At 35.9% G+C, this 20,401-nt stretch overlaps 1 protein-coding gene across 15 annotated transcripts in view; it reads left to right on the plus strand.

The window, feature by feature from the left end:
• The window catches only part of SOX5 (SRY-box transcription factor 5), a 1,040,220-nt gene that overhangs the window by 366,911 nt on the left and 652,908 nt on the right, over positions 1 to 20,401 (plus strand). For all 15 annotated transcript variants that reach the window (XM_027594377.1, XM_035729355.1, XM_027594379.1 and 12 more), the window contains one exon: positions 561 to 627. Coding sequence is in view for 2 of the 15 variants with exons in the window: in XM_027594372.1 (XP_027450173.1) it covers positions 561 to 627 (67 nt within the window). In the remaining 13 variants the exon portion in view is untranslated. The remainder of the gene's footprint in view (positions 1 to 560; positions 628 to 20,401) is intronic.

Below are 20,401 nucleotides of genomic sequence, written 5' to 3' on the forward strand. Positions count from 1 at the left end.
TTACTGTGCTAGTATAACATAGCACTGTGCCCTGATAAGTAATAGTCTGTATTTAATAAATCTTAATGACCATTAGGATGTTTTCCATAGTACTCTAGCTGTAAGGAATGTTGCCTTATAAGTGTATTTTAAGTTAACCCAAGGAATATAAAGAAGGTTACAATTGTTTTTCTCTATAAAACTAGGCCCAGAGTTCATATTCATGCATGTGCTTATATGAATAAATTAATAATATAAAGATTTTTAAAAGCGATTTAATTGATATAGCTCCAAAATAACTGGTTTGCATTTTTACGTTTCAACTGTCATTATATCTTGACTGTCATTTATAAAATTTGTTTTTTAGTTGTTCATTCATTATGCATTCATCAACCACTAACTGGCACAGTCTTATTTGTCTGACTGTGTGGCTGTGAATCTGATCTAGAAAAAGTTGTTATGATGAAATTATTTAACATTTCTTCCAAAGTTTTGTAGTAGAAACTTTGTTTAACTCTACAATGTTTGGAATTACTTTGATTTCTCACTACTTTTCTTTCCTTTATTTTATTTTTTTTTAGCTTTACAAGAAATAGATAACATCAAGGACATCGGGAGTGGGAGAGATTGGACTGGGAGACTCAGCAGGTCAGGACATTTGCTTTATCATTTGCTGATCATTCTTTTGCCATCAATTCTAGAGTTCTCAAGTCTCTTGCCACTTGTTTATTGCTTGGACATGCTTACTTGGTATGTTCTCAGTTTTGCAAATTGTGACTAACACCTTTATGTAAAAAGTCCAGCATTTGGGTATCCTTTTTTTTTAGGATTTGAAGATTTAAAAAAATAATTCAAATAAATTTTCAGGAATAGAAGAAAATTTCTTACCTAATAAGTTGTATAAATACCCGGATTTCTATTATTCTCACATAAACTGTTTTTGAATGAAGATTTCTTGATAACTTTTCCAGAATCAAAACTTTAAACATATAAGATGTTAGTAAGTAATTGTAGTAACATTAAGTAATTGTAGTAACACTTGGGTCATGAAAGTCGTTTCCTTTCTTTTCTGCTATAGTCTCTGGGCTTGGATCCACCTCTAAAAGCTCTTGACACTTCAGAGTCAATCTACTTGCTTACATTAATCTTAACTTCTGAATGTTGACTACCATGTGTAAAATGAAGTTTAATTAAAATACAATTTCTATGTAAATGGAAAGATCCCAATAGTCAAATGGTCACCATTGTGGAAAGTTTAGTGTTAGTCCCATTCCTTGGTCAGCTGAAGCCATGCTGGCCTTTGGGATCTCCATTGCCCTGAGTGTCCCCGTGGGTGACTGATGGGTTCGTGTTCATCTCCTGCTTCAAAGAAGTCTCCAAGTTGTCTTGAATAGTGATTACATCTCTCAGTATAATTGCTTAGTTTTTTATAGGAGCTTGGGGATCCTTTACCTCTCTGTCACGGCTATCACTTCCACAACTCTCCTGGAGTATAACTTAACTCCTCCACATCCAGGTTTTTTATAGAGCAACTTCTATTGGGTTTTTTCAGTTTTAATCACAGAGGGATAGATGCTTTTGTCCTTCAGTCTGATCACATCTCTTCTAGTAAAAAGGCTTATTCAGAAAGGAGCTAAGCTTAAAGTTCTTCTGCCTGGATGATTCAGGGATTTAGTTATTTCTTAGCATTAGCATTAGAGACCAGACAGATTATTATTGTTAGGTATTGAGAGAACACTAGCCTCCAGCTTAAAGGAGAGATAATTTCAAGTATCTCTTGATGCAATGCATATGCTCAAGTCTCTGTTCTTAGCTAACTTAGGTATAAGTCCTGCAAAAAAGTATAAGTGGACCCATGCAGTTCAAACCCACGTTGTTCAAGAGTCATCTGTATATGTTAATAAAGATATGTACTAAGAAGTAAATAAAGCAGAGTAAATAGAGAATGATGGAAGACTGTTTCAGATATGTCTGAGGAAGGTGTTTCTGTCAAGGGGAAAATGAAGCACAAACCTAAATGGAGAGAGGGAACCATACAGATATAGATGGGTAAAGAGACACTCCTTATACTTGGTATGTCGAAAGATTGTCAAGAAAGGGAATGTGGCAGGGAAAGAGTAAGGAGTGGACAACTAAGAGTTGAGAATGGGAAGGATAACATGGTGTTTATCACAGAGAGCTTGGTAGAGCTCAGTAGGACCTTGACTATCATTCTGAGTGAGATGGAAATCATTAAAGAGATTTTAGCCAATAAGGGATATCACGTGGCCCACATGTTTTAAGGATCACTCAGACATACTAGGTATGTAAAGCATTTTAAAATTTTCTCTTTAGATACAGAATATAAATTATGAATGAAAATAGACTTAAATTAACAATGATCAGGGCAATTGTCTGATCTGGATAGATCAGGATATTGACTGATGATTGTGTTCCAGGAGCTATAGTGCAGCTCTCATTTTTCTTTTCCATTTCCTTAATTTGCATAATTCTTTTGAATTTGAATCGTGTTTTTTGGCAGTGTATAATAACTTATTGTTTTATAATAGGGACATTAATGACAATGATATGTAATATTTAAAAATTATGTGCATCTGACTGTTGCTTTGCATACTGATTTCCCCATTTGTTTGTCATTTATAATTTCAACCAAAACTACATAGCCTTGTCTAAGTCCACAGACAAGTCATGAATTTTTTCTTCTATTTGTACGGGGAGAGGCTTGAAATTATGTGATAGTTTTATTACAATTATCACATGATCTATTAGACTATTTATGAAGAGGAAGCATGGAGTATTTAAAAGAAAAAACTTAGTAGGATTTAGAGGGCATAAATTCTGGAACCAGCTCTGAAACTTACCAGCTGAATTGGGGTCTTAAACATGTTTGCCTAGAAGTGATCAATACGGCTTCCCCCACAGGGAGAAGCGTACTGTTCTGTTATCTCTGCAGTTCTTTTACAGTTGTTAAGCCAGTGTGCACGTACTAGATGGTAAATAAAAATTGTTTGAATTAAGAGTTACCTACACTAAAAGTGGCCATTTTCAATATAAATGAGAAAATAAGGGAGATTATCTCATATAAACAACAGAGGAAAATCCCCATATTTGTTTTTGTAAAATTTATCAGTTAAGAGAAGATACTATTGATACTTGGAAGGAAGAGTTGCCTCTAAAATTCTCATTACTATCCTGTAAAAGCATCCAAGTAGTATGAAAAGAGGAATTTAGGGGTTGCCTTCTGTTATCAGTCTTGTGGCAGCAGTTTCCAGCTGCCAAATAATGGTTTACCATAAAGCTTTCAAACCTTTAAATCAATACATTAATAAACTGTTTTAAAACGATAACTAAGCTTGTATCTAAGCTATCAGAATATTCATGCAATAAATACAAATTTTTACTTATTCTAAATTCTTTGCTTTTTAATTGTAAGAATCACTTTTATGATTAAATGAGAAATAAAGAAATTATTCTGTGAATTATATACTGAAGGAGAGGGCATGCCTACCTCAACTTCACATAGACACCTGCAATTCTCCTTGAGTCTGGGGGTGATTCAGGTCTTTCTCTGCCACAGGCAGTGCAGGAGGTTTTCCTTCTCCCAGAAGGGCCAGTTCCTCCACCTATGCTTACGCCTCACTTCTTTTGGCAGTTCCAGAAATGCTGATTCTTCAGTATAAAGAAGCTTCAGCTTCTTTACTAGAAGCTTTAATATTTATAGGTACTGAAATTTCCCACCTTAAAATAAATAAATTGACAAAAACTTCCCTTTTATCGTACTTCTTTCTCTGGCCACCACTCCCTTCATACATGTTTCCTGAACTTTCAGCTTCCTGCCTCCGTTTTCGTTCTTCCTACCCACTCCCCAATCCTCTTCACTTCTCTCATGCCAGGTCTTGCTAAGGTATCAGTTACTTCCATCACACTAAATTCAAATGACAATTTTTAGTCATTATCTTATTTGGTCCTTGAGTTCATTCAACTGCCTGAATGACTCTACATCCTCCATCACACTTTTTTTTTTGAAAGACTCTTTTCTCTTTGCTTTTTGATGGGAATGAATCTGTTTTGTTCTCTACTATCACCCTAACACACCTTTCAAAGTGCTTTGCTTGTAGTACGTGTTGAATGAATTTAGACTGAAGATCGAATACCAAATATTATAATGTGAGATATAATGGCGTAAAGACTAGACAAGAGCTACAACATAACATTCTACGAGGGTTGGAAGAGAAAGAAAGTTTCATTCATAGGCAAGAGGGCACTTGAGCTGGGTCTTAAAGAATGCATGTGATTACCCTAGCAGAGATCTTAGCTACAGGGGGAGAGGGGAAGATTGCCTAGTATATATTTAAGATCCTGGTGTCTGAAGTGTCTCTGGGCTTGAGTAAGTTTTCATGCAGCACAAGGTATACAAAAAGGGAATAATGACTGTAAAGATATGTTGAACTCTTTACAACACAAAGAGACTTTACAATTCAAGGTCTTTAAAAAGGACTTTGACTCTTACTTTGGTGCTTTCACTTTTAATTCAACATGACTTGGGAAGTTATTGAAAATTTTTGTTTATTTGTTTAGAGAATATAGGTGATGATTAGGTCTGTGCCTTGTATTAATTAATGTGGTGGCAGTATGGGATTGACTGAAAGGGGAGAGGTTATAAGGGGAGGAGAGGAGACCAGTACAGTCATCAAGCAAGAGATTCAAAAAGCTGGGATCAAGATAAAAACACCTGGGGACAAATACAAGCAGAAATACAAAGATGGAATCAATAGAGTTTAACTTATTAGAGCAGTAAGGGATGAATTTAAATCTTGAGTAACTGAAATAAAAGTCATGCAAACCATGGATGTAGGAAATGAGAAAATGTTAGTTGTTTTTACTTACTTACTTATATTTTTGTTAGTGGAGAGACATGGATTGTTTTGAGAGTCTTAACATTTGCGATGCCAGTGTTGAAGAAGTATCCATGCAGAGATTCTGGAACATGACAGGAAAGTTGAGGATGAAGCTATATGAATTTAAACTTGACAGCACAAGTTTCCTCTTTAGTGGAAGAAGGGCAATCCAGGCTGAGGGAATACCCTGAAAGACCAAGGGTCTGAATGCCATGTGGAATTTTGGAGAAAATCAAATGGAATAGTCAAAATACAAGAAAATCTGAAGTTTGAATTGTAGGTCTGCTGCTTGACAAGCTGTGTGGTTCTGAAGTAGGCTTTGGTTTATTTATTCATTTATTTCATTTTAATCTCTGCACAGGCCTGGCCTGAGTGATCTGCAAATAGTAGACACTAAATGCAGGCTTTTATGGGGATATGGAATATAATCATTTCTGAATTATAGAATTTTTTGAGGAACTGAAAATTATTTAGGAGTCCATTCATTTGATTGTGCATTCATTCATTCATTCATATATTCTTACTGAGTCTTAACCTGTGGCAGGCAATTTTATTTATATTGCCTGACTTTTTCTCCATCCCGTACTTGACTAGAATTTTCACTGATTGAACTGAGCATATTATTCTCTGTCAGCTACAGGAAAAAAGACTGATTTAGATCTTGTCTCTCTGTGGCATCATGCCTTTTCCACAGCTCAGACCAAGTGTCCTCTTCCTTGAGTTGGTTGGAGTAGCTATAAAAGGAAGTGATGGAGAATGTTGTTCTTACTTGTACACTAACAGGAAGTACATTCATTGTGCCGATTCCCTGTAGACACATAGAGTAAAATATTTAACTCACGGATGATTGAAATCATCCTCCTTAACAGTAGTTAAACATGCCGATGTTATAGAGATCTGACAAATGCAACTATTATCATGTGACTACCGAGAAGAAGTTTTTGGACAGAAGTGCCAGTCAGAGGAGGGGAGCCCTATCCTTGAATGCTGAATGAGTGCTTGCCTGGGGTGTCCCCAGGAACAGGAGCTGACACAGGTGTTCAGCACAGTTGCTTCCTGCTTCCCATCAAGAAAGATGGGGGGTTCTTAGCACTGCTGGTTTGTGGCACTCAGCATATTTGGCAAGCAGTCAGCCCTGGCTGTGGATTTCCCTGGGGAAAACAAAAGCCACAGGGGAGTCATCAGTGTGACCTTCTGCTGGGTAGTTGGCACACGGTTGCACCACAGGAGGGCTTTCAGTTGTCATTTTCTGAACGGGGAGATATCAGGTGCTGATGGAGGCTCCCCATTCAAGGTGGGAAGCAGAGAAGGAAAAAAAATATTGTGCAGAAGCTTACCAAATAATTCCCAGTCATGAAGCTTAACACCAGCTGATCTGCTGATAAAAGGGATTTTTTGGGGGGGGAGGGAGGGAGTTTCTTTGGTTCTGTAAGCACAATTACAAGCGTTCCTATTTAAGTCTGACCCATCATATTGAAATGCTGTCACTAGTATCATTAGCAAGTAAAGTGTTGATAACATAGTCAAATGCACAGCAGAGTTCTGGCTCTTAAGTGTCTGGACTAACTCCCAATATTAGGAATAGGAGTCAAACTGCCATCACTTTTCCTGTGCTAACAGACGCCCTGCCATTAGCAGTCTGAAGGCAATCTTAATAAAATACATAGCCCTGCTGAGTTGGTCTCAAAAGATAAATAAGCAATGCAGAAAAGAAGCTTTTGTTTAAAAGTAATTATTTAAACTATGCATTACAGGTAATTTTCTTTTACCAGTAAGGCAAATGCTGTCAGAATTTCAATAATGATTTGGTGGCACTTATCTAAATAGCGTGATATTGTCATTTCTAAGAGTTAAAGCATCGCTTTATTTTCACTTATATACAAAATGAGGGTGAATTGGATTCAGGTATCCTATGCATGTGTTTTACAGTTTATATTACATTTTTTGGGTGAACAGTGTTGTATTCTTAGACAGATTTATGGAAATGTAACAAGCTGGTGATAGAGTTCTGGGAACTGCAGACTTGACTTCCAAACACAGATTAGAACAGGAGGGCAAAGAACATCTTTTTATTTTTCCTTTGCTGTCAGAAAGGAAATCACATTTCAGTCTTTTAAAAACTCTTTTAAATAAGATGCTTGCACATAAACCACAGTCACAAGGGTATAATAAATGTGTGCATGGAGCAGAGGAGCCAAAGCTTTGTTTGCCAAAAGGTAAAAAATCTCAGAAAGCTTTTTCAGAGTCTATTCGCAAACCATTAAAACCACCACCTTTCCTTTCCTTCTTGATTGTGACACAATGGCCTGAAATCCTTAATATAGAATTAGCTCTGGTCTCACCATAGGCAGAATAAAACTTGCCTATGTAAGTGTGATGTAAGGTGCGTCAGGAAGGCTTCTATTTCCATCTGCCATCCAGGAGAAAGGTAAGCAGGATGTGCTTTAGAATGAGACAGACCTCAGTTCAAATCCTACTCAAATCCCAAGTTGGGTTTTTTTCCCCCCATAATATATCATCTTAGACAAGTTATGTGTCTTCTCCAAGTCTTTGTTTTCTGATCTATAAAATGGGGTAATACTAAAACCAACTTTGTGTGATTGTTATCAGGATGAAATAAGGCAATACATGTAAAACATGTAGGATGTTATATGGCATAGAGGAAAGACTGAAAAAATATTTCTTTTTATTTTAATAATCTTTTAACAAAATTTCATCAATGTTATATGTTGATTGTGCTAGGAGTTGAAATAAACGTGTTGCTGAATAAAGTCTAATGTAAGACAAACATGTGAGCAGATAACTGTAATACTGTGTGTCAATTGTAATATTGATATGGCACTTGGGGACATAAAGGACGCAGGGCTTAATCTTGGCTGTGGGAAAATTGCTGTGGAATCTTGGTTTGTTGAGCTTTCAAAGTGAAAATGCTAAGCTATATACTTCTATCCTGAGCTGTTGTGATCAAAGGCAACCATTTTTTTTTTAATGATTTCTCCAGCTCTTTGTTCTTTCTGTTCTTCTTCCTTTACATTTATGTAAACCTTTTCTTTGATTGTTAGCACCATGGTTAGATAATATCTATAGTTAGAGAGAAGACATAAACATAAATCAACCCCTCAAATGTTGCTCATCATCTGTCCTAAAATGATATGGAGGAAAAGATAAAAACATAAGCTTTATTCTCATACATTGCTAATGGGAATGAAAGTTGGTACAAATCCTTTGGACAAGAATTAAGCAATATTTAACAAATTTACATATACATACCATTTAACCCAGCAATCCGATTTCTGGGAATTTATTCTGAAGACACACCTTCAACAATATGAAAATCATAAGCTCGAGGTTATTGATTGTGACATTGTTTATAATTGTAGGATATTAAAAACTACCTAAATGCTCAGGAGAGTAGTTGAATATACTAATACGCTATGACATCTCCATATAGTGAGGTACCATGCAATTGTAAAAAGAATGAATAGATATAGAGCAATTTTTCAGGCTATACTGCCAAGTGTAAAAAGTATTCAGAGAAGTACATTACCTAGAATGAAAGGGAAATAAGAAAATATACATATATCTGCTAATTGGGGCAAACAGCTAGGAAAGAAACACCAGAAACTCATGATGAAATTGGTTACTTACAGGTTTGGACTCAGCAAACAGGGACTGAGAAAATGGAAATAGGGTGGAAGGGGTGATGGGGGAGTGACACTTACATAAATGCTATCTATCTATCCATCTATCTATTTATTTTTGTGTAGTTCTGATTTTTGGAATTGTGTCAATGTTTCACATACTCAAAAATAAATAAATAATTAAAATGAACCAGGGTGTTCAGGGAGCCCCACATGAAAAACAAACGAACAAACAAAAAAAAATCTAGTAAACTTAACTATATTTGTAAGAATTATAAATGAATGGGGTAGGGGAAAAAGAGCTAATTTAAGTAACTTTGCCAAACAGACTTTATACGCTGAGATTCTGCAATTAGAAAGTTTGTTTTCACATGATATAAATTAATGACTCTGTTTTTTTGTAGGGATCAGAGTTAACATTTCTGAAACTGCTTTTTCTTTTTAAGATTTTATTTATTTATTTGAGAGAGTGAGATAGAGAGAGCACAAGAGGGGGGAGGGTCAGAGGGAGAAGCAGACTCCCTGCCGAGCAGGGAGCCCGATGCAGGACTCAATCCTGGAACGCAGGATCATGACCTGAGCCGAAGGCTGTCGCTTAACCGATTGAGCTATCCAGGTGCCCTGAAACTGCATTAAATGTGTCGTAGGTTTATGGATAGTGATGACTATTTTTCCTCACGGTAAAAGAAATGAAGAGGGCTAGAACAAACCCTGTGATGTTGAATTGGAATCTGAGATATCAATAGGAACTCATGATATGTGTGTGTATATATACAAAGTATGTATCACAGATATACAGATAAAAAAATAGTGTGTATGTGTGTACTTGCACCTATATATTCCCTACCTCTATCTACTGAGAGACCTAGAAGCAATACCTCAATAATGATGAGCACAATTAGTACCTAGATTTTGGTTTCTAAATACCATTCTCAAATAAAAGAAACCACTAATCCTTATAGAAATGGATGTTTCTACACTAGAATAGGAAAAGTATATGATGAGAAACTGGAACATGTTGTGGTGCAAGAAAGTAAGGAAAGCCTAAAAAGTGATGGAAACACATAGAAAAGACACATGAGCCAAGGTGAAGTGGCTCCTCATGGCCATGTCTAGGACATTTGAGTGAGAAAATAATGGTAGTTTTGATTTATACTCAATATAATTCATGATACTATAAAAAGGATTGAATAAGTAAATAAATCTGGGAGAGAAAAACCCTTTTCTAAGAGTAGAATACCAGTTAATAACTATAGAAAATGATGGAAATAGAAAATCACCATCTGCTAAGCACCACAGTAATAATCATTTCAGGCAGGAATCACCACTGGATAGTAAATTAGTGGTGAAAATATGATAATAAATAGGATATTTACATAGTGTTAAAATATCTCCTCTTAAAATACTTATTAATTACAAAAGGGAGAGTAGTAACTTTTCAGTGGAAGAACCTGGCAGGCACCACCTAAAACAAGCAATCAAAGTCAACATCACTAGTAATGGCATGTATTGGCATCATGTGCCCTCCCTGTGATTCACTGAGAAAGACACAAAAAATCATTTCTGTAACATTCTTGCCAAAAATGCATAATATGAATTCTATCATGAGGAATCAGACAACTCAAATTAAGGGATATACTATAAAATAATTCAGCAGTATTCTTAAGAAGTGTCAAGGTCATGAAACACAAAGACTGAGGAATTGTCCCAAATAAAAAGAGACTAAGAAGACATGACAGATAATATTGGCTCATGGTCCAAGAAAGGACATTAGTGGGACAGTTGTTGCAATCTCAGTAAGGTCTGTGGATCAGCCAGCTGTATTATATTGAAGTTAATTTCTTGGGTTTGGTAATTGGACTGTGGTTTTGTAAGATGTTAATATGTGAGGAAGCTGGGAACTCTACTATTTTTGCAATGTTTTGTTAGTATGAAATAATTTCAAAATGAAATACTAAATTGAAAAAATAAAAAAATAAAATGTATGCCTTAAGTAAGATGTATGCATGTATTATCCATCCTTCTTTATTATCAGAAAGAGTGCTGTATAAGAGGGTAATCACTAGGCTCTAAGAAGAAAGGAAAAATTGTAATTGAGTGATAAGTATGTAGCATTGTGAATGGGGTCTTATTCTGTTAACTGGCTCTGTCATACACTGTGTAAGCCTTGAGGGTACTTACTATATCTTTGCATTTGCTAGTCTATTTTCCAATAAAATAGAGATAATGATCTTAGCAATATGGTTTCTAATTATTCACACCAATGGAGGAGAGCAAAAATGTCGAGTATGGAGCCCAACAACAATAATTTCAAGCACTCAAGTGAAGATCAGGATTTAATGTCAATGAAGGACCAAGTGTATTCTGGTAGGTATAAAACTTCAGATTATGAAAAGTATTTCCAGGGACAGAAGACTGAGCCGGTGTATTCAGTTCAACGGGTGTGTGTGAAGAGATCAGTAGTCAGACAAAAGCTAGAAAGGAAGTACAGGCACACTACACAGCCAGGCAGTCAGACTCTGAGAGTCCAGATTCTTAAGTTAGATGCAGGTCTGGTGACTCACATCTCCCCAAGCTCGATGGTGCCTGTGGGGTGGGGGCAGTACTCATAATGTTCTGTGACAGCACTAAAGGACTAGGGTGAAGGAACAATAGCAACGTAGAGTTGCACAGAGTTCTATCTAGATTGTTTTCACATACATTCATATTCAAAAATTTCATGCTCAACATAGTTACAAGATGTAGGCAGAAAGATCAATTTCATTATCTATGTTTTTATAGATGAAGAAAGTCAGATTCAGTGTTTCCATCATCATACAGCTAATTAAGTACAGAAAGGATTGGTACTCTAGACCAGGGTGTTCACCTGAATTTATGAACCTCCTTCTAGTATCAGAGACACCCCCCCAATATTTACATGAAATTCTTGTATATAAGATTTTTCAGGTGCATTTTTTTCTGAGGAAAGGATCCAGATCACTTGATTCTATCACATCCTCCAAAAGGGTCTGTGACTTAAAAGAGGATAAAATATAGATTTTCCTTCCACACTAATGCACAATATGGAGTGGAAGTATTTTTGGGACTTGGGAATACATAACTCTTATAGTGCATGTATTCAGGAAGCATCATTATCAATAGCATTTAACAGAGTGCTTGTAGGACTTGCCCAGAATCCCAAGAGTTAGTGCCAGAAATAAAACCAGAACTCCAGTTGCTGACAGCCAGGGAAGTGATTATCCTATTGATCACATTTATGAGTTATGAATTGTCTTTGGTGCTGATAGTTCTTTGGTGCAGATAGTTCTTTGATGGTCCAGCACCAGCCAGGAAGGCTGGACGTCTGCTTCCCAGGCTGGGTACTACTCAGTGGAGGAGCCAGGTTCTGCTGGTCTATTGAGGCAGTAGTTAGTATTTTGAGCATTAGGGTGCTTTGAGTAAAATTCTGTAGATTGCTTGAAAATCCTGGGGAGATAGAGGCAATAGTACAATTATCACCTATGTAGAAAGAAAAGTAGTTTAAATTTGGCAGAGGTCTTGGGGTGAGTTTTGAGTGTATCATGTCACTCAGCACCTGAAAGCCTCCCCCAAGTTTTAGCTTCCTGAATTAATATGGAACTTGAATCTGAATTAATTGGAGAAGTTCCTTCCGTCCAGCAGCAGTACACTCTTTCCTTCGAAGAATGTTAAATGATGTCAGTCTTTATGTGACTTTGACAATTGCCAAAAGTTTATAGTATCTGCTAAGATACACAAATACTGTCCCATTGGCCCTATCTATGAGTGTGTGTATTGCCGTCATGGAGTAGATCAAATTTTTAAAAAAGTATTTAATTCTTTACTATTAAAATCAGAATCCCTTGGTTATTACATATATTTGATTTCCAAACCCAGGATTTATGAAAGACTTAATATTTAGACTCGTTTTAAAAACCATATAAAATTTAAAATTTCATTTAATCAGTAATGATTTAGAGAGCAATACAGAATCTAAGAGCTGGATAATGCTTATCTAAGTCACTGATTTTGGAGACAAGGAACTGAGGCTCTGAGAGGTTAAATTTTGCATCATTTTACACAGTTAATAAGTGACAGAGCCAGAAAAAGAACCCAGATTTCCTGATTCCTGGCTCAGTTTTCATTCCACTATGGCATGGTGCCTCATGACACGTATGAGCTTAGAGCAAAATTGTATTTGTTGAAACGCATGAAAAGTGTTGTGGATTTTTTGATGATGTTTTGTGGAGGGAATGAGGTCATTCTGTCCTTGATTTCTTTTTCTTAGTTGTACACTAAAATTAATAAATTAATAATTATTCTTTACCTCAAATTAATAAGGTTCTACTAATTTTTTTTTCTCCTCGACAATCTACCTATAGTTTTGGAAAATACCTTTTTGTCTCAGAATAAATGCATGCATACCTTTGAGTTGCCAGCACTTGAGTTGTTCACCCATTAAGTGACATCTAAAAAAATCACCTCTCTTGTTAGGTGCACTGGATTGCAAATGTCTTCTGATAGTACGGCAGTGGTAGTGTAGGGATTTGCAACTGGCAGGCAGGAATTGAATTGCCATCATTTGGCTTTAGCAGGAGTTAGAGTCTTGTCTCCAACATAAGCATGAGCCAAGGTACTGTCTCCTTTTTTCTAATTTTAGTTGGAACCATTGGCACTGATCTTACCTAGACAGACTAGTGTTATTTCTACCCAGCACAATCTGCTGGCATGGGCTCTATTCCAAGCCATGCATTTGAACTTCTCCCCCTGGTTTACCAGAGATATGATTGGATGTAGAGGACAGTAGCTTTCACCTTTTTCATTAGAAGGCATTCTTTCAGACCTAGAGATTCTAAGTTTAATGGGTTCACTATATGACTCAGAGAGAATTGGCTGTTGTGACCGAAAATTGCAGTATGCTTTAATTGTGGGTCATGAAATAATTACTCCAACATTTTGGTTCTGGGACATGGATATTGATACGTTTAACTGTTCAAGGGAAAGAGGAAAGATGAGAAGTCCTCTACTGGAGCAAATGAGTTGTACAATTGTCCTGTCACGAGCTCTAGTCATGGTCATCCATCCCTGCTGGCATTTCTTACAAGCTCAGTCACCCTGGCCATGCTGTGGTCCCATCTGCCTGAGATCCCTTCAGTCTGTCAGCACCTTCCCTCAGCTAACTCCATACTGTGGAGGGTCAAACAGGTTATCACAGCCTCTGGAGCCTTGACCCTCTGCGCAGCCATCCCTGTACTCTTCTCTCCCTACTTCGGTTTGTCATGGGGTATCTGCAAAGTTGCTGACTCACTGAGTGCTGCTCAGGAAGCCAGCCATAAGTCCTCATTTTGCTCGGAGCTTAAACAGAAAGGGATTTCCCCTGTTTCCCACCTCACACCAACCTCTTCAGTCTGGATGTGCCCTGTGACAGTAGGGGTGCAGGGCCCTCACATTAGCTTTTGGGCCTTCTTCCTGCTGTGACTCTACCTTCTCCCTAAATTAAAAGAGCCCCAAACACTCAAATCTTTTGCTATTACACATAAACAGTAATTTTCTATATGTAAAAGCAGGAGTTTTTTTTTTTTTCCCCTCTGGCTCCTTGCGACCCAGATGAGAAAGACTATACATGGAATGGGGAAAGTTAATACACCAGGTTACAATTTCATATATCATCACACAGGGGACACAGTGATAAGTAGAAAAGACACAGACTGCCCTCCTGGGGGGCTCACAGTGAGCTCACATGGAATTTATTCATTTTTGTTGTTCTTCAAAACAATAGATATAGACACAGCCACAAATAGAGAGATTCTGATAAACAGCTAGACAATATGTTTAAATCTTATGTAAAGGAAGGCTTTGAAGTGTATATCACATCCTGAAGGTCTGGTTGAAAAATAGCAAATCATTATCCAAGTGGAAAAGAATGTCATAAACTTGAGTCATGACTGTTCTCTCTCTCTCTCTCTCTCTCTCTCTTTCTTTCTTTCTTTTTTCCCACCAAAATTTTTCTGTTCCCCTTTTGGGTAGAAGATCTGTGTTCCCTTACTGCCATATCCTGTTGCCAACTTTTGCCTAGTTTTCAGCCGTGGTTAAGATGCCCTCTTACAATGTGAGCAGCCCAATAAGACTAATAATAATGAATAATGATCATTAAACACTTAGACCCTGGTTTCTGTGATAGCCCTTAGGGAAAGGTATCACTTTTATCCTCATTTTACAGATGAACAAATTGATGTAAACAGAGTGCACGCAATCCAAAAGCACACAAGGAGTGGGCAGACCAGGACTTATCTGACACCAAATTCTGAATCCCTATCACTTAGGAATTGTATACAGTTTAAAGTAACAAGCCTGAATGACATTGATTTGGACAAAATAGGAGTTTTATTATTATTATTATTATTATTATTTAAAATAAACCATAAATTTTCCTTTGTCTATGGTCTCCTTTGTAGTTACGTTTATTAAAATATACGCACAGAACTATGACTCCTAAATGGAATATTTTCTATAAAATCTTAAGCAAATATTTAGCACAGACCTGCCAAGGAGGGGGTATTAAATTAATCTGGTAATGAGGAACTAAAACATCACCTAAGTTCAGAGATGGTCAACAGTCTAAACCCCATCTCCACCTTCGAAAATGCTAACTGACAAGTGGTTAGTTACTCAGATAGAAATGCTTTCCTTTAGGTTAGAGCATTTTGAGTTGTATATTTTCCTCTTTCTGCCTGTGAAACAAAACTTGCTAATCAGAACAGTATTAGCAGGAAACAGTATGTTTCAACTTCAAGGGACTAAAAAATCATGAACTTATTTATTTCTTTGTATCCTAGTGTTTGAATATAAACAAGAGGTTTTCATTTAAGCAGTGAGCATATTGGCTGAAGACTGAGTAAAGGCGGTGGGTTCTTTACCTGACTGACCTTTCTTTGACAAAAACTTAACCTTTGTCTTCTCTGCTACCTCGGTTTCTTCATTTAGACAATGCTGTCATATATGCAGGACTTGCCTGTGGAGTTCATATCAGTGAAATATGTTAAAATAAAATGATAATTTGTAGGAGTTCTTACTAACTCAGTGCTACTTCAATGTTACTCTGTTTTTACACATGTCTATAGTACGCTGTTATTGTTTTATTATGTCGTAATGTGGTTAATATGTAATATTGTTTTGATAACAAACGGATTTTCAATTGCTTTATATATAAGAACCATGTGCTTCAAAGCAGATAGTACAAACTTGGGCCAAACCAAATAAATATTTATTCAAAGCTTTATATATGGAAAATATGTAAACAATTAGGTAGACTATACTCACTCCAGAATATTTCTTGGGAGTTTCAGTTCTGTTCTTAGTAAATCCCTAACATCAGTATATTTTCTAATTGACTGAAGATGTTGATTAGTTGAATTTTTTAAAGCAAGGATTTATAGATTTTTATTTTTGAACTCAATTCTATATATTCTTGTCAAATTGGGCTTAACTCCATAAGAGAAAATTTGGGCAATCTGCAAATACAGACTAGAAAGATAAGCAGTTTAGATCATTTCGGTTTTTAAATTGCTTTCTTAATAGCTGTTTTTAATTTTAATTAGGCAGGTATATTGTGTTCTTCTCTTTCCCTTTTTAATGTTAAATTTGCCAGAGATTATCATATGCACAAAGTAAATATGTATGATAAAGATAATTAATATAAAAAACTTTTGCCCTAATTATTTGATTATTTCATGTGAAAGTATTAAATGGGTCTAAATTAGCTTAATAATTGTCTCAGTTCCTTTTTAGTTTGTATGTTGAAATCATGTCCCTAGACTATTACTAAGAATGCTTCAGCAACAGGAAATGAACTGAAATTTTTTTTAATTGGTGCTTGTGAACACTTTGGTCACCTCTAGAAATATGTATTTACTTGTTTTAAAAAAGATGAGAGGATATGTGCTATGGTGAGCGCTGTGAATTGTGTAAGATTGTTGAATCACAGACCTGTACCTCTGAAACAAATAATACATTATATGTTAAAAAAAAAAAAAAGAAGATTGCAGGAAGGGAAAAATGAAGGGGGGGAATCGGAGGGGGAGACGGACGAACCATGAGAGACGATGGACTCTGAGAAACAAACGGAGGGTTCTAGAGGGGAGGGGGGTGGAGAGATGGGTTAGCCTGGTGATGGGTATTAAGGAGGGCACGTACTGAATGGAGCACTGGGTGTTACACGCAAACAATGAATCATGGAACACTACATCAAAAACTAATGATGTAATGTATGGTGATTAACATAACATAATTAAATTAAATTAAAAAAATAAAAAAGATGACTATTTTAGTGTAGAATTTCATGTGATAATGTTTTTTATCAGTACTCATGATCTGTTAATACAGTTTTCTAGTGTTGTTTTCCATAAAACTGTTTTAGACTGCAACTACTAGATAATTGGTTTTTGTTTTAGAGATAAGGATCACTTTATTTTTATAATTTCCCAAAACAATATTGGAGCCTATACCATGCCCATTTCTCATGCCAGCCCCTCAATCTAGCTGAATCTTGCCATCAAGCCTACTATCTAAGGAATCTCAATCTTCCTTTCTGTTGTATGAACTACCATAGTTGACAAAAGAGATTTCTAAAGAGATAATTGTATTGATTAATTCAATTTCTGGGTAGAGCATAAGGTTGTAAATTGGAGATCACTCATAGAAATTGAATACAAAGGGAAAATCTTTTTAAAGTCTTTTTTTTTTTTTAGTGTATTGAATGATTTATGCTGAACTCCTAAAAGCTTTCTAACCTCACAGAGCTTCAATAAACTTCTAATGGAGTCCTGAATGCCAGCTCTATTTTTGTTGCTTGTACAGTAGGTGGGAAACCTTTAACTAGTAGGATGAGTCTTTGTTTTCATTTCTATTGAAAAACTCCATACTAACACTTAGAGACATCTAATATTTTAGTTAAAAAGTTTGCTGGTATAACATACTTATGTTTCTATAAGTTTAAATATATATTGATGATATATTGTTGCTGAAGTATATATATTTTCGTACCAATATATTTAACCAAACTTGATATTTATGCATATGTATCTGCAAGCAAGATATCTTCACATGTGCATGCATAGTGTCCATATTTATTATGTTAGTTGGTTGAGTGTTTCATCAGATAATAGGTTCTCTATTGCAGAAACTATTTTATCCACATTCCATCACCCCCGACAGAGTATAATACGGTGTCTTTTACACAATGGATGCTAAATTAATGGTTGTAGTGAATGGTGACCAAAAGAACACACATTTAATCAGAGATAAATGTACCATTTGATTTTGATACAGGTATATGGGAAAGATGTCACTTAAAGAAAGTCCCCTTTATTGTCGATTAGAACTGTTTTATTCCACTTAGATGGGAGCTGGCTCTGACACTTTTATATAGTTTTATTTATAATTGTGAACATGTAGAACCACATGAGGCCATCAATCAGTAGAGAGATGAGGGCCCAACAGAATTATTTCTGTAGGTGGCCAATTTTTTTTCAATCAAGGACAGCTGAAAGGTCATGATTAAAACAGTGATTTTCCTGAAATTGTAAGTAACTGTTACTGACTGTTTTGCACAAAGATGTCAAAACTAGTTTTTCCTCTGAAAAAGAAAATTATAAGTCCTTGAAAATGTTGGCAGTTTTCCAAATTTCACTTGCACTACTGTAATGTATTTTAATTACTGCACTTGAGTCAGTTTCTTAAAAAAATATAAGAGGCAAAAATAAGTTAGGGTGATAGTAACCATACATAGATTAAACAATAGGCATCTAATGCCTCACTGATAGGTACCTATTCATTATTCAATATTGGTCAAAGTGTAGGATTTAACAAGTTTTACCCAAAGAGTATACATAGCATTAATTCATAATTCTATATAAGATGAGGAATTATATCACTATATATTTCTATTAAAACATGGCAGTGATACTCTTGATATTTAAGTAATTTGCTTCATGTAGATTAGCCAAGGCAGCCAAGGATAGCGAATGTTGGTTGCGATTTCCATAGGTGGCCCTTTATTCTCTGAGTCAGAATTGACTCCAATCCCTGGATAGTGGCAGGGAGGACTAACTGCTGGTTGTCATCATCTTTCAGATGAGGTGTGGACATGAAGTCCTAACCATTTGTAGTCATTAAAGATTCCTCAGAACATTTGTAGCAAGAAGGGTTTTAACCACAGTGTCCTGGTCAGTTTCCAAATTGGGTAATTACACTCTGCCTCCTAATGTCTTCCTGCAGATTTTGTTTTTGTTTATTTGTTTGTTTGGGGTTTTTATTGTCATTGCTTGGATATATGGAGCTGTAGTGTTTTGGGGTGCATCTCTTCTTAGTTTTAAGCTGTTGTGTGCTTTTAACCTTCTTTAGGCTATGCTCTACTAGAACACAAGTGTTTTGTTAGATGCATATTACTTTAGCCTGCATTAATAATTTATGTTCCATACTTTCATTCTCTGTTTTAGTTTAGTTTTTTTTTTTTTAAAGATTTTATTTATTTTTTGACAGAGACAGACAGCGAGAGAGGGAACACAAGCAGGGGAAGTAGGAGAGGGAGAAGCAGGCTTCCTGCCGAGCAGGGAGCCCGATGCGGGGCTTGATCCCAGGACCCTGGGACCATGACCTGAGCCAAAGGCAGACGCTTAATGACTGAGCCACCCAGGCACCCCTTAGTTTAGTTTTTTTAAGGGACACATATAAAAGAAAGAATGAAAAGAAATAATGGCAGGAGGAACAATAGATATATGGTGGCTGACATGAGCTGCTATTATGGATATGGTCCAAGTGTACCTGCTCTGCTTTACCTTGGAGGGAGATGCTGGAAGGCAAAGCAAATGAATGACACCTGCTGAGTTCGGAGAGGAATCACAGGAGACTATGCCGAATGTGAGTTCACTTAGAATTAAAAAGTGGTAAAGTTCCATTCAAGCCCAAGAATGACATGGTTCGTTTTCATGTTAAATGTCAATCTTTTTCCCCATTGATAAGAGTGTTAAATTTGGATTTGTAAGGCAGAAGGATATGTATCTGATTTTAAGAGCAATATTTTGATATGTCATAATTTTGATGGCCATGTTTTGAATTAGATATTTCACTCATGATCATTTTTTGTAATCTACAGAAAGATAAAACTCTATCAAATCAACATTTATTGGATGCCAACCATATTAAAAAGAACCACATTTGATGTATTACTTTTAAAGATAGTAATTTGGTCCAAAAAAACAACAACAACAAAAAAATTGTATCAACGATTTAACCTATTATATTCCTACTGGGTTGAAAGTGATTTCTTTTCATTTTATCATAATTTTATTTATTCAACAGAAAATAATGAAACAAAATTCAAAGTAATTGTGTCCTAACCCAAGCATAAATTTCATCCATTAATCTTAAAACTTACCCTGCCAACAGCATTATATGGTAGGAAAAGCATAAGCCCATGTGTCAAAAGATCTGTTTTTTAAGGTTGGCTCTCACAAACTCTATCATTTCCAAATGGGTAAGTTGCTTAGTAGCTTCCTTGTCCCAGTTTGTTCTTTGTGAATAGGAATAATTCTAATATTTTTGACCTACCCACCTAACCAGTTTTAAACAAACGGTAGAAAATATATTTCCTTTTAAAATGAACTCTAAGCTATGATTCGGTACTTTACTCACTAAATAATTTATCTTTCATCAGATTGGTTTTACATATAATCCTCAATTATAAATTACTTTTCATAGTTTTTCCGGAATCTTAGGTTGAGATTAAACTTGCTCTGGGTTCTGTGCGATAGAGCTTTTTCCTTCTCCATTCAGCCTCTGAAATGTTCTGTTCCCAGTACTGGATAGTTGTGCATTTTCTTTAATTCA

The sequence above is a fragment of the Zalophus californianus genome, chromosome 9, assembly GCF_009762305.2.
Source record: "Zalophus californianus isolate mZalCal1 chromosome 9, mZalCal1.pri.v2, whole genome shotgun sequence".
Lineage (NCBI taxonomy): Eukaryota > Metazoa > Chordata > Mammalia > Carnivora > Otariidae > Zalophus > Zalophus californianus.